General features: G+C 36.9%; 1 protein-coding gene across 4 annotated transcripts in view; it reads left to right on the forward strand.

The window, feature by feature from the left end:
• LOC130843167 (peptidyl-prolyl cis-trans isomerase FKBP5) overlaps window positions 1–15,771 on the forward strand; it is a 108,798-nt gene that overhangs the window by 52,776 nt on the left and 40,251 nt on the right. For all 4 annotated transcript variants that reach the window (XM_057719744.1, XM_057719745.1, XM_057719743.1 and 1 more), the window contains one exon: window positions 5,679–5,823. In XM_057719744.1, coding sequence (XP_057575727.1) covers window positions 5,679–5,823 — 145 coding nt within the window. The remainder of the gene's footprint in view (window positions 1–5,678; window positions 5,824–15,771) is intronic.

Raw genomic sequence — 15,771 nt, forward strand, 5'->3', positions numbered from 1 at the left:
TGGCACATGTACTCAATAGCTGTGGCTCGAGGGCTCTAAAGCACAGGCTCAGTAGTTGTGGTGCACGGGCTTAGTTGCTCCATGGCATGTGGGATCTTCTTGGCCCAGGGCTCAAACCCACGTCCTGTGCATTAGCAGGCGGATTCTTAACCACTGTGCCACCAGGGAAACCCCAGTTTTGGCTAATCTTGTGTGAAAGCTTTTTTCTGCACCAGAATCTCTTCTGAAAATACATGTTTTACTATTAGCTTGCTATATGCCAAGCCACAGTTTGAAGACTTGCACCTGTAGAATAAGGGCTTTATGCTATAGATGTATATCATGATATCTTCATTCAGAGGGCTTTTCAACCTTGTACCTCTGAATTACTCATCCCAGACTCCAGAATGCCTCTCAAGACAGTGGAAATTGTGCAGGCTGTTCTCAGTACTCCCTACCTCTTCTTAAATTCTTCTCTTTTATCTTTTCAGAGCACTGGCTTCCCAGCTTGCCTCAGGCCCAGCTTTGTTCTAGCGAGTAAATCTAATAAGAGTTTTAGTCTTGTAAGAAACATTTTGAGATTATAAATGCTTTAAATCTTATCGTTTTATCACTGTCTAGAGCCTCAGGTTTCACTGTGGGGCCTTTGGTTAAGATTAAGTAGGTCTATTAACTCTGACCTAGAGCAATTTAGTAAAACCTAGCTGTGATGAAGTTTACTCATTTGTAAAATTAAAATAATGATACTGCCTACCTCATAGAATTATTGAGATTACATAAAGCATTTAGCACAGTGCCATGTTTATAATCTCTTATTAACTAGTGTGTGTGTGTGTGTGTGTGTGTGTATTTTAAAGACCAAGGTAGATCTGGGAGGTCAGAAAGTAGCCCAAGAAGATAAAATTTCTTTGTGGAGCTTACGTTTTTAAAATGAATTGGGACTAGATTGTATCCTTAAGAAAACTCCAGATTTAGGCACTTAAACTTGTCTTGTTGGGGAAACCTGAAGTGTATCACTTGTGGATGTGAACAGCTCTGACTCTCTGGTAGCCATTCATCCCATATGCCCAGCTACTTGGTTATAATCTTAGAAATGCAGATTCCTTCCAGGGGAGGCTCAGGCTCCCAAATACTGCATGCAGTTCATGAACACGAGCACTTTTAGAATATCGTGTGATTTCTTTTAGGTTAACTTTTTTGAAACTTTTTTTTCCCCTTGAGTCCTACTTTTTTTTTTACTAGCTCTTAATTTTTTAAACTATAATTGTTTTTCCCAGCTGTATTGAGATATATTTGAAATATAACATTATGTAAGTTTAAGGTATACAATGTGATGATTTGATACACTTAAATGTTTTGAAATGATTACTGCAGTAGGGTTAGTTAACCCCTTCATCACCTCAGATAATTATCATTTCTTTTTTGTGGTGAGAACATTTAAGATCTATTCTCTTAGTAACTCAAATATTTAATACAGTGTTGTTAATTATAGTCACAATGCTGTGCATTAGATCCTGAGAATTTATTCATCTAATAACTTGAAAGTTGGTACCCTTTGACCAACATCTCCCCATTTTCCCCCATCCCCGGCCCCTGGCAACCATTTTTCTACTCTGTTTCTGTGAGTTCAGCTTTTTTAGATTCCACATATTAGTGATATCACACAATATTTGCCTTTCTCTGACTGACTTATTTCACTTAGCATAATGCCCTTAAAGTACATCCATGTTGTCACAAAGGGTATGAGTTCATTCTTTCTCATGGATGAATAATATTCTATTTTATATATATAGATATATATATGCATACATATATATACATATATATACACACACCACATCTTTATCCATTATTTCTTTGAGATAGTGATTTCATTTCCTTTGAATTTATACCCAGAAGTGGAATTGCTGGATCATATGGTAGTTCTAGTTTTAATTTTGGGGGGAAACTTCATACTGTTTTCCGTAGTGGCTGTCCCAATTTACATTCCTACCAACAGTGTACAGGCTTTACTTTTCTCTACATCCTCATTAACTCTTGTTATTTCTTGATTTTTTGATAATAGCCATGAGTTCCTTGTATATTTTGGGTATCATATATATGATTTGCAGGTATTTTCTCCCATTCCATAGGTTGCCTTTTCGTTTTGGTGATTGTTTCTTTTGCTATGCAACAGCTTTTTAGTTTGATGTTCCACTTATTTATTTTTGTTGCTTGTGCTTTTGGTGTCATATCCAAAAAATTGTTGCCAAGATTAATGTCAAGGAGATTTTTCCCTTATTTTCTTTCAGATGTTTTATAGTTTCATATCTTATATTTGTTTTCATTGATTTTGAGTTATTTTTGTGAGTGGTGTAAAATAGGGGTCCAATTTCATTCTTCATAGGGTTATCCAGTTTTCCCTGCACCTTTTATTGAAGAGACTATCAGTTCCTCATGGAGTATTCTTGGCTCCCTTGTCAAATATCAGTTGATGGTATATGCTAAGGTTTATTTCTGGGCTCTTAATTCTGTTCCATTGGTCTGTGTGCCTGTTTTTATGTCAGTACCATTCTGTTTTTATTATTATAGCTTTTATTTATTTATTTTTCCTTGTCTTTTTTTAAAATCTCATGATGTGTCTATTTTACACAGCAGGTTGTTATTAGTTATCTATTTTATACATATTAGTGTATATATGTCAAATCCCAATCTCCCAATTCATCCCATACACCCCCCGCCTGCTTTCCCTCTGTGGTGTCCATACATTTGTTCTCTACATCTGTGTGTCTATTTCTGCCTTGCAAAATGGTTGATCTGTACTATTGTTCTAGATTCTGTATATATGCATTAATATACAATATTTGTTTTTCTCTCTTTCACTTACTTCACTCTGTATGACAGTCTCTAGGTAGTATAGCTTTTTTTTTAAAGTTATTTATTTATTTATTTATTGGCTGTGTTGGGTCTTTGTTGCTGCGTGTAGGCTTTCCCTAGTTGTGGCAAGCAGGGACTACTCTTCATTGTGGTGTGTGGGCTTCTGCTTGTGGTGGCTTCTCTTGTTGTGGAGCATGGGCTGTAGGTGCTTGAACTTAAGTAGTTGTGGCACACAGGCTCAATAGTTATGGCTCATGGGCTCCAGAGCACAAGCTCAGTAGTTGTGGCACACAGCCTTAGTTGCTCTGTGCCATGTGGGACCTTCCTGGCCCAGGGATTGAACCCATGTTCCCTGCATTGGCAGATGGATTCTTAACCACTGGGCCAGCAGGGAAGTCCTATAGCTTTTAATATAGTTTGAAATCAGGAAATGTGATGTCTCCAGTTCTTTCTCAGGATTGCTTTGACTGTTTGGGATCTTTTATGGATCTATACGAATTTCAGCATTTTTTTTCTATTTTTGTGAAAAATACCATGGGAAATTTTGATATGGCTTGCATTGAATCTATAGATGTCTTTCAGTAGTATGGACATTTTAACATTTTTAATTCTTCTGATCCATGAACATAGGATACGTTTCCATTTATGTGTCTTCTTCAGTTTCTTTTATCAGAATCTTATAGTTTTCAGTGTACAGATCTTCCACTTCCTTGGTTAAATTTATTCCTATTTTATAGTTCTTGATGCTATTGTGAATGAGATTTTTTTTATTGAGGTATAATTGACATATAACATTTTATTAGTTTCAGGTATACAACATAATGATTTGACATTTGTATATATTATGAAATGATCGTAACAATAAGCCTAGTTAACATCTGCCCACCATACATAGTTAAAAAAATTTTTTTGTAATGAGAACTTTTTAGACCTGTTCTCTTAGCAGCTTTCAAATGTGCAGTACAATATTATTAACTATCACATCATGCTGTACATTATATCCATTATATCCTTTTTTTTTTATAACTGAAGGTTTGTACTATTTGATTTCCTTTACCTACTTCTCCCACCCTTCCCCTCAAACTCCAGCCTCTGGCAACCACCAATCTGTTTCTGTTCTTTGTATCTGTAAATTTAGTTGTTTTTTCTTTTCTTTCTTTTTTTTCTTTTTAAGATTCCATATATAAGTGAGATCATACAGTATTTATTTTTCTCTATCTGACTTATTTTCACTTAGCATAGTGCCCTCAAGGTCCATCCATGTTGTTACAAATGGCAAGATTTCATTCTTTTTTATGGCTAAATAATAATGTGTGTACAAACACACACACACATATATAATATATACAAATACATATATTTTCTTTATGCATTCATTTATAGATGAACACAGGTTGTTTCCATATCTTGGCTAATGTAAATAATGCTGCAGTGAACATGGCAGGGGTGCATATATCTTTTTCAGTTAGTGTTTTCATTTCTTTTGTGTAAATACCCATAAGTGGAATTGTTGGACCATAGGGTAGTTCTATTTTTTATCTTTTGAGAAACGTCCATACTGTTTTACATAGTGGCTGTACCAACTTACATTTCCAACAGTGCACAAGGGTTCCCTTTTCTCCACATCCTCACCACCACTTTTTATTTCTTGTCTTTTTGATGATAGCCATTCTGACAGGTGCGAGGTGGTACCTCATTGTGGTTTTGGTTTGCATTTCTGGGATTGTTGTCTCTATTTCTTTTTCAGATATTTTGTTGTAAGTGTGTAGAAACGTGACTGATTTCTGTATGTTGATTTTGTAATCCTGCAATTTTACTGAATTCATCAATTAGTTCAGTTTTTTGATGGTTACAGTAATCATTTTTTCTCTTTAGAATGTCTGGGATTTTGAACTAAGACAGTTGTAGAATCAAAGTTCACAGTGTTTATGTGGTGATATGAGGGTGGGGCAAGGAGGACACATCTCAAAAAAGAATTTAGGAGCAAATAATTGAATTCTTTAGAAAAAAATTCAGACCCTTCACCCAAAAAGATGTTTATTGGACATTAGCTACCATCCTCTGTTATCTAATAAAAATGATTAATTTGGCAGAAGTGATTGACAGAATAAATTATACACCACAAGCCTGGATTTGATTTTCTTTTCCCAGAACTGACCAACTGCAGTAGTGGCTTGCTCTGCCAAGAACAAAATAAATATACTGGATTTTATGATAGTTAAATATTTTTCAACTTGGAGCTTTTTGGCATTTCCTTTACTAGAACACAAGTTATTCAGTATCATATCAAACTGTGCAGAAATACTATTTTTTTACACATTGAATACTCTTCAAATAGTAGGAAGTATACCCTGTTATATCAGGAAATTGGGCTTTTTGAAATTAAACCAAACTAGTGGAATCTAATCAAAAGCAAATGTTTTTTAGCAAAGGAGAGAAGTAAAAATCTCACCTTTGAAACTTCGCTTCAGACTTCTTTTTGAATGTTTTGAGAGTCCACTAATCTTTTTGGTCTAATTCCGTTTGTACATGGACTAGCTCTGTGTTCTGAGAGATTTTAGTGTCAAAACATGGGGCATTAAACCAATGAAACAGGATCTATTGATTAATTATTTTGAGAGAATAGTGTGATTCACAATACAATTAAATATAGCATTAAAGATTTAGAGTAGTATAGGATAATTTTCTAACAGGATTACTGAGAGAACTGGAAGGGGAGCCTTTAAAAAGGACAGTTGTTTGCAAATCTGCCTGAGTGATGTGGAATGGACTGTGTGACTTTTTATTCTCTGATGAGAATTAAAATGTTTAACCTCCTTTTTCTCGATGTTTGTCTTTTCTAGATTGTCAAAAGAGTGGGGAATAGTGAGGAAACACCGATGATTGGAGACAAAGTTTATGTCCATTACAAAGGAAAATTGTCAAATGGAAAGAAGTTTGATTCTAGTCATGATAGAAACGAACCATTTGTCTTTAGTCTTGGCAAAGGTAAGAGGGTGGTTTTTTTTGGGTTTTTTTTTTTGAGTTGTGTTTTGCTTAGATTTATTGCTATTTATATTGTATGGGAGCTAGTGGGATCATGTCCTTGCCAAAAGTAAAGATATTTTGGACCAGTAGTTCCCAAAGTGTGGTCCATAGATCCCTGTGGGGGCCCTGAGATCCTTTTAGGGGGCCCATAGTGTCAAAATTATTTTCATAATAATACTAAGATGTTGTTGTTTTTTTGTTTTTTTTTTTTTACTGTGTTGACATTTGCACTGATGGTACCAAGCTGCAATGGTGAAAAATTGCTGGAGCCTTAGCACAATCTAGATAATGGCACCAAATGATACCAGTAGTAGTGTATTCTTCACTGCCCTCACTCACTGTTTAAATAAGAGAAAAAAAGGAAGGCCAGTTTCACTTAAGAATGTCCTTGATAAGGTGTAAAAAATATTTTATTAAATCTTAATCCTTGAATTTCACATTGTGTTGATACTTTGAGGCAGATGAGAAAGCACACATAAAGCACTTCTGCATCCTCAGCTACAGTGGTTATCTCAAGGGAAAGCACTTGTGCACTTGCTTTAGTTGAAAGCTGAACTAGTTGCATTTTTTCCATCAAGCACCATTTTTATTTGAAAGGGCAGGTTATGATTATTCAGACTTGATTATTCCATATTTGGCCAACATTTTCTTGCAGATGAATGAAGTGAGCCTGTCACTTCAAGGACAACAACTGACAATATTTGTTACCATTGAGTTTTCAAGTGAAAATTATAGTTCTGGAAAATTTGTATCTGCTGCTCAGAACTTGACAGCTTTCCAAAACTTAAAAGACTTCTGAGATCAATGAGCATTAATGAATGTGATTTTTAAACTATCATACAATGAAATGTGTTAACATTTGGAAGATTGTGTGACTCAGTGAACAATATTTCCCCAGTGACCAATGGAAGATGTTACAAAATCATGCATGAGTAAAAGGTCCATTTGATGTGTAAACTAGACCAATGGATTTTAATGTAACATGATATGAAAATTTCATTGATATGGCTTCAGATTCCACATTGCAGTTGACCTTTATGAAAGTACATGTGTCCAGTTTTGATGTAGTATCAGATGATTATATTCATAATTTTCTGAAAAGGCTATTAAAAAAAAACTCCTGTCTTTTCTAATTATCTATCTTTGTGGGTTTGGATTTTTTCCATATACTTCAACCAAAAATTGCAACAGATGAATCCAAAAGTAGGTATGAGAACCCGATTGTCTTTTATGAAGTCAGACACAGTTTACATTTGTAAAATTATGAAACAATGCCACTCTTACTAATTTTTTTGCTTTGGGAAATATAGTTATTTTCCATAAAAATAATTTATGTTAATATATAAGGTTATTGTTATTTTAAATGAACTGATAAATATTTTTAAAAATTTTAAATATGGTGAATATCAATAGATACACCATACAAACAAAAGCTCCTTAGGGTCTTCAATTTTTAAGATGTAAAGGGTCCTGAGAAAAAAAGCTGAGAACCACTGTTTTAAAATCTTAGGTCACGGGGGCTTCCTAGGTGGCGCAGTGGTTAAGAATCCGCCTGCCAATGCAGAGGTCGCGGGTTTGATCCCAGCTCCAGGAAGATCCCACATGCCGCGGAGCAACTAAGCCCGTGTGCCCAAAAAAAAAAAAAAATCTTAGGTCACCTAATCTATGACAAAGGAGGCAAAAATATACAATGGAGAAGAGATAGCCTCTTCAATAAGTGATGCTGGGAAAACTGGACAGCTACATGTAAAAGAATGAAATTGGAACACTCCCTAACACCATACACAAAAAGTCAAAATGGATTAAAGACCTAAATATAAGATCAGATACTATAAAACTCTTAGAGGAAAACATAGGCAGAACAACTCTTTGACATAAATCATAGCAATATCTTTTTGTCCCACCTCCTAGAGTAATGAAAATTAAAACAAAAATAAACAAATGGGACCTAATTAAACTCAAAAGCTTTTGCACAGCAAAGGAAACCATAAACAAGACAAAAAGACAACCCTCAGAATGGGAGAAAATATTTGCAAACAAAGCAACTGATGAAGGATTAATCTCTAAAATATATAAGCAGCTCATACAGCTCAATATCAAGAAAACAAACAACCCAATCAAAAAATGGGTGGGGGACTTCCCTGGTGGTGCAGTGCTTGAGAATCCGCCTGCCATTGCAGGGGACATGGGTTTGATCCCTAGTCTGGGAATATCTCACATGCTGCAGAGCACCTAAGCCCGTGTGCCACAACTACTGAGCCCAGGCACCTAGAGCCTGTGCTCCGCAATAAGAGAAGCCACTGCACTGAGAAGCCTGCGCACTGCGAGGAAGAGTAGCCTCTGCTCGCCACAACTAGAGAAAAGCCTCTATGCAGCAATGAAGACCCAATACAGCCATAAATAAACAAATAAAATTTTTTTTAAAGTGTCCAAAAGACATTAAAAAAAAATAAGATAGCAATCAAAATCATGCCAATTTTTTTTTCTTAACAGATAATGATGATGATAAACTTTTTTGTTGATGTAGGGATGTGAACCTCCAGGGCCACCAGCATGGCTGTGGCATCATTAATTTAGATGACCTCAGAGTAAATGGCCTCATCTGACCTCTTTGTTCCCACTGCCCCCCACTTTTGAATTCCTGTCTTGAAGTAGTTGGTAGGTTTAAGGTAATAGGTCTTCTCTCAGCAGTTATCTTTGCAACAAGTAGACTTAAGAAATACTGAGAATTTATACAACCACCTTCTCTACCCAGATTTTCTCAGTAAAACCTGCCATGGTGAATGAGTCTTTCATCTTTCCTAGAATTTTAAGCAGAGAGAAAAGAGGCAACTTCCAGCTGACTTGGTACCTATGGCACAGCTATCTAGAGATAGCGTGGTCTCATGGGGAGAATGTCCAGCTGGGTGTTGGGAAGCCAGGGTTCCTGTCTTTGCTCTTTCCTGAGGTATGTTAACATGAATAAGCCACCTAACCTTCCCTGCTCTTAGAAAAAGGAAGTGTCTGTAGAAGATTTAAGATCAATCCTGAGTCTGAGATTCCATTCTTGTATACTTTATAAAGAGTACAGGAACAAAAACTGTAAAGGACTAAACCCAACACAATAGCAGAACCTTTAGAGACCCCCTTAAGATGATAATTAGAAATATGAGACTAGAGCAGTATCCCTCTGGTAAAACTTCTGTAACATAATGTGTTCAGTTGCCTATAAAACAAACATTGGTTTGGCAGTTTATAATTTTATACCTATATGTTATGGCAGTAGCTACTTCTTCATGATGAAGAAAAATAATACAAATGGACTCCAGCATAAATATTGTACATTGAACTTTCTTGGTCCCTTATATTGTACCTCTCCCAAGGGAATAAATAGAAATGTTTCAATGGAAAGTCACACTAATTTGGGGGTTCTATTGTGACCTCAATGCTTTTTTTAAAGATTTATTTTATTATTTATTTATTTATTGGCTGCTTTGGGGCTGCGTTGGGTCTTTGTTGCTGCTCACAGGCTTTCTCTAGTTGTGGCGAGCGGGGGTACTGTTTATTGTGGTGCAGTAGCTTCTCTTGTTGTGGAGCACTGGCTCTAGGTGCGTGGGCTTCAGTAGCTGAGGCTCGCGGGGTCTAGAGCGAAGGCTCAGTAGTTGTGGCGCACGGGCTTAGTTGCTCCGCGGCATGTGGGATCTTCCTGGACAAGGGATCTAATGCGTGTCCCCTGCATTAGCAGGCGGATGCTTAACCACTGTGCCACCAGAGAAGTCCCTGTGACTTCAGTATTTAAAATAGAATCATAAGAGCTTATCTATAAAAATTGCCTTAAAAACACACATACACATTGTATGTGTAGCTGTTGCTCTTTTTGTACCATCTTTTATATTTGTTCATTCATTCATTCTGTGGGATCTTCGTTGCCACGTGTGGGGATCTTCATTGCGGCATGCAGCCTTTTTAGTTGTGGCATGTGGCATCTAGTTTGGGCCCCCTGCATTGGGAGCATGCAGTGTTAACCACTGGACCACCAGGGACGTGCCTGTGGTCTTTTAAACTTTGTGTCTCACTTCCCTCATATATAAAGTGATGATGATAATAGTTGTAAATACAATTATGTGTTGAGGATTAAATAAGATATTGTACATCATTGCCTAGCACTCAGCCTGATACATAGTAAGCATTCAGATTTTTTGTTACTGTTGTTACAGTACTGGGATTATTGGCTGGCTTTACAGTGGAGTGGCAAGAGCTGTGTTACAGCGATTTGGGTCCTCACTCTTTCTATTTACTGTGCCTGCATGCAGACCTTTTGAAACAATGCTTAACCATCTTTTTTAGCCCCAAGAAGTCTGGAAAAACAACAACTGGATCAATCTAAAACAACTGGTTATTACCACTACAGAACATGTTACAGAAATTATAGAATGAAACGATGATGGTTTCCCTCATTGGATTTTCTTTTTCTTTCTTTCTTTTTTTTTATTTTCAGATTTTTTTGATGTGGACCATTTTTAAAGTCTTCATTGAATTTGTTACAATATTGCTTCTGCTTTATGTTTTGTTCTTTTTGGCCAGGAGGCATATGAGATCTTATCTCCCCAACCAGGGATCAAACCCACACCCCCTGCATTAGAAAGCAAAGTCTTAACCACTGGACCACCAGGGAATTTCTTAACTAAATCTTTATTGGTATGTTCTGAATTCCTAGAACTGTGTCCATAACCCATCTTAAAAGAAGCTGAAATAAGAATGACTCAGGATTTTCAAATATACTTCCGCAATAGGGATTCTGTTCTTTCCCCCTCCCTCCAGCAAATATGTTATCATTAAAATTGGGAAGGGAAAAGTTCGATGGTTGAAAGAATTGTATCTATCTCTTCTTTTTTTTAATATAAATTTATTATTTTACTTTATTTTTATTTATTGGCTGTGTTGGGTCTTGGTTACTGCGTGTGGGCTTTCTCTAGTTGTGGCAAGCGGGGGCTACTCTTCGTTGTAGCGTGGAGCCTTCTCATTGCAGTGGCTTTTCTTGTTGTGGCACGTGGACTTCAGTAGTTGTGGCACGTGGACTCAGTTGTGGCTCATGGGCTCTAGAGTGCAAACTCAGTAGTGGCACACGGGTTTAGTTGCTCCATGGCATGTGGGATCTTCCCAGACCAGGGATTGGACCCGTGTCCCCTGCATTGGCAGGCAGATTCTGAACCACTGTGTTACCAGGGAAACCCTTCTACCTCTATTCTTATAAGTAAATCCAAGGACACTAAAGCTTCACCCCTTCCCCATCTACCCCTGTAAAGGTCTGGTGATTTCTGAAAAAAGGCTACTTTAGTGGTTTTTGGTGTCCTTGGTATATGACTAACATGGTGGAGAATTATGAAGATAAAAATCCTCTCTCTTATATTCTTCCCCCAGATTTGAGAAGTAAGGGAAACAAACCTGTCATTTTGGATTTTTCACATGCATATTCTTCTCTCTTACTAATGAGATTAAACCATTATGAAGTAAATATCAGTGATCTGCCTTTAACGTTAATCTAACTTTATTAGATGTATGATGACCTATGATTATTGGTAAAAACTCCTTTTAATTTAGTCAGTCATTACCATACTCGAGTGAAAGGGAAAAATTATATGTTGAAAGAGTAATAGCTAATACTTTTCAAGTACTTACAATGCCAGCAAAGGGCTTACGTGCATTATCTCATTTAATCCTCACACCAATCCTATTATTACTTTTTAGATTTTTTTGTACAATTTATTTAGTATAGTTTAGGTGTCAGTCACATTAATATCTGCATCTAAGACTTGGAGTTTTTTACTGAGGTACTATTTACATATAATAAAACTCACCCTTTTAAGGGTATAGCTTGATGAATTTGGGTAATAGTTGTGTAACCACCCCCACAATCAAAATATAGAATAGTTTACTCACCCTAAGATGTTTTCTTATGGACCCTGGGCCTTGCAATCATTAATCTGGTTTCTGTTACTATAGTTTAGCCTTTTCCAAAAATTCATATAAATGGAATCATATGTCGTCTTTGGCATTTGACTTCTTTCACTTAGCATAACGATTTTGGGATTCATGCATGTTGAATTGCCAAGTAGCGTTTTACAAGTATGGAAACACCACAAATTGTTCATCCATTCAAAAAGTTGGACATTGGGGTTGTTTCCAGTTTGGGGCTATTATGAATAATGTAACGAGCATTCATAAACCTGTCTTGTGTGGATATGTTAGATAAACTTATTTGGGGGTAAATACCTGGGAGTGGACTTGTTGATCGTACTGTTTTTTCAAAGTGGGTGTACCATTTTGCATTCTCACCAGCAATGTTTGAGAGTTTGTTTTTCACATCCTTGTCAACCGTTAGTATTATCAGCCTTTTTAACTTTAGCCATTTTTTTCTTTTTTTCTTTTTTTTAATTGCAGTATAGTTGATTTACAATACTATATGTTTCAGGTGTATAACATAGTGATTCATAATTTTTAAATGTTATACTCTATTTTAATTTAATTTTTTTTATTTTTGGCTGCATTGGGTCTTCATTGGTGCACGCGGGCTTTCTCTAGTTGTGGCAAGTGGGGCTACTCTTTGTTGCGGTGCATGGGCTTTTCATTGCGGTGGCTTCTCTTGTGGAGCATGGGCTCTAGGTGCGTGGGCTTCAGTAGTTGCAGCATATGGGCTCAGTAGTTGTGCCTCGTGGGCTCTAGGGTGCAGGCTCAGTAGTTGTGGCACATGGGCTTGGTTGCTCCACGGCATGTGGGATCTTCTTGGACCAGGGCTCAAACCTGTGTCCCCTGCATTGGCAGGCAGGTTCTTAACCACTGTGCCACCAGGGAAGCCCTATACTCTATTTACAGTTGTTATAAATATTGATTATATTCCCTGTGCTGTACAAGATATCCCTGAAGCTTATTTATTTTATAGTATTAGTTTGTACCTCTTAATTCCATTCCTCTATCTTGCCTGTTCTCCCTTCCCTCTTCCCCCCGGTAATCATAGTTTGTTCTCTATATCTGTGAGTCTGTTTTTATAAATTTATTTATTTATTTATTTATTTATTTATTTATTTTATTGGCTGTGTTGGGTCTTCGCTGCTGCACACGGGCTTTCTCTAGTTGCAGCAAGCTGGGGCTACTCATTGTGGTGCGCAGGCTTCTCATTGCAGTGGCCTCTCTTGTTGCAGATCACGGGCTCTAGGCGCGTGGGCTCAATAGCTGTGGCTCACGGGCTCTAGAGTGCAGGCTCAATAGCTGTGGCGCACGGGCTTAGTTGTTCTGCGGCATGTGGTTTCTTCCTGGGGCAGGGATCGAACCCGTGTCCCTTGCATTGGCAGGCAGATTCTTACTCACTGCGCCACCTAGGAAGTCCTGTGAGTCTGTTTTTTAAAAAATTATATTCACTAGTTTTTTTTTTTTTTTTTTTTAGATTCCACATATAAGTGATATCATACAGTACTTGTCTTAGTCTGACTAATTTCACTGAGCATAATACTCTCCAACTCCATCCATGTTGTTGCAAATGGAAAAATTTCATTCTTTTTTTTGTGGCTGAGTAGTATTCCATTGTGTATATATGCACCAAATCTTCTTTATACATTCACCTGTTGATGGACCCTTAGGTTGCTTCCATCTCTTGGCTATTGTAAATAACGCTGCTGTGAACCCTGAGGTGCATATATCTTTTTGAATTAATGTTTTCATTTTCTTCAGCTATATACCCAGGAGTAGAATTGCTGAATCATAGGGTAGTTCTATTTTTAGTTTTTTGAGGAAACTCCATACTGTTTTCCATAGTGGCCACATCAATTTACATTCCCACTAACTGTGTGCAAAGGGTCCCTTTCCTTCACATCCTCGATAATATTTGTTATTTGTGGTCTTTTTGGTGATAGCCATTCTGTCAACTTTAGCCATTTTAATGGGTGTGAAATGATATCTCATTTTGGTTTTCCATTGCATTTCCCTGGTAACTAGTACCATTGAGGGTATCTTTTCTTGTGCTTAGTGGACATGTGTATATTTTCTTTTGTGAATTATCTGTTCAGATCTTTTGCCCATTAAAAAAAAAAGAGCTGTTTATCTTTTTATTGAGTTGTACTCAACAAGACAAGCACTTAATCAGATATATATTATGCAAGTATGTTTTCCCAGTCTCTAGCTTGCCTTTCATTCTCTTAATTGATCTTTCAAAGAACAGAAGTTTTTAATTTTGATGCAGTCCACTTTACCAACTTTTTAAAAATGTTTTGGGTACCTACTATAATTAACCATTTTAGTTTGGGTCTGGTTTGGTTTTTGTTTACATGTGAGGAAGCTAAGGTACAGAGAGAGATGAACTAATTAGCCCAAAGTTATACAGTAAGTGGCAGAGCCAGGACTCAAAGCCAGGCAGTCTCTTTCAAGTTATGTTAGATCTTAAGGTTTAAAACTAGCCCCCAAACTAGGTACAGAAACAAAGTAGGTCCTGGTCCAGCAGAATTTACTGAGGGCCGGCTGTAAACAAGATATTTTCCTTGCAGGAATGATATAGTTAATGAGGTTTATCAAAGGCAAAATTACTGGTGTTACATGCTTGGTATCGTGGGCCTAATACCCATTTTTAAAGTTTTTATTTGAAGTGTATTTTTTTCACATATTTTAGGCCTTGACAACGTTTTACAACTAGTAAAATACACTTACTAGTCATGGGTAACTGTGCAGCCAACTTCTTGTAGGTTGTTTGTGGGTTAGCCATGTGTTCCCTTAAAATTTCTATTGATAATCTTGCTCCCCCTTAAATATATTCTTAACATCTGTTTACTTTTTTTTTTTTAACAACCTTGGAAGGAATGCTGTTAGGCCAAAATAGTTAATTTTTCTATCCCTCCCCAAAAATGTGAGCCAGAAAGACAGCAAACTTTCAGAAAGTACTTTCTTTGGCTTTACCTAGTACTTTCCAATAGAGGAAGAATGCTTCCAGTTTCATTGCTGAGTGGATATTAAGGAGAAGCTGATTTAGGCAGGGGTGAGAGCAGACAGGGGGAAACTAACACATTTTTAACTCCATTTATTTATTTATTTATTTCAATTTTTAAAAATTAATTTATTTCATTTGTTTATGGGCTGCGTTGGGATTTTGTTGCTGTGCACAGGCTTTTAGCTTTCTCTAGTTGCGGCAAGTGGGGGCTACTCTTCATTGTGGTGCACAGGCTTCACATTGTAGTGGCTTCTCTTGTCGTGGGCTCTAGGCTCGTGGGCTTCCGTAGTTGCGGCACATGAGCTCAGTAGTTGTGGCACATGGGCTTAGTTGCTCCATGGCATGTGGGATCTTACCAGAGCAGGGCTCAAACCTGTGTCCCCTGCATTGGCAGATGGATTCTTAACCACCGTGCCATCTAGGAAGTCCTTCCATTTAAATTAATTATTGCAGTATGGACCATGTTCCTTTATCGAGTATAATATTGTGGTGTTAAGTTCTTTGGGAAATAAAAAATAAGACATGACTCCTGCCTTCAGGTATCTAGCAGTTTAGCCTGGCAGAGTTGATCATTAGGGCTATCCCAAGACAGATTATTTTCTACCCCCAGTTTTGAAATTATAAGCTGTGAGGGTGGGGAGAGATCATCCAGTGATCACTTTTCCTAGTAGTAAAATAGAGAAATGGCAAAAGTAGAATGTAAATAAGACTTAAGAACACTTTAAAAGAATCTTAACATATAAATTAGTTTGTTGAACTCATAATCAGATACTTTTGGTAGGGACTAGGGATGATGATCAGAGCCCTTTTATAAGACATTTAAAAATAAGACTAAATAAAAATTTATAAGAGGAAAAAATATACAGGAAAAACTTTACTTTATCCAGTATAAAAAGAAGACTGTAAAATATTACCAATGATTTCAAATGCAAACATACATTTAAAAAGTTAAATAGTCA

The sequence above is a fragment of the Hippopotamus amphibius genome, unplaced genomic scaffold, assembly GCF_030028045.1.
Source record: "Hippopotamus amphibius kiboko isolate mHipAmp2 unplaced genomic scaffold, mHipAmp2.hap2 scaffold_187, whole genome shotgun sequence".
In the NCBI taxonomy this organism is placed as follows: Eukaryota; Metazoa; Chordata; class Mammalia; order Artiodactyla; family Hippopotamidae; genus Hippopotamus; species Hippopotamus amphibius.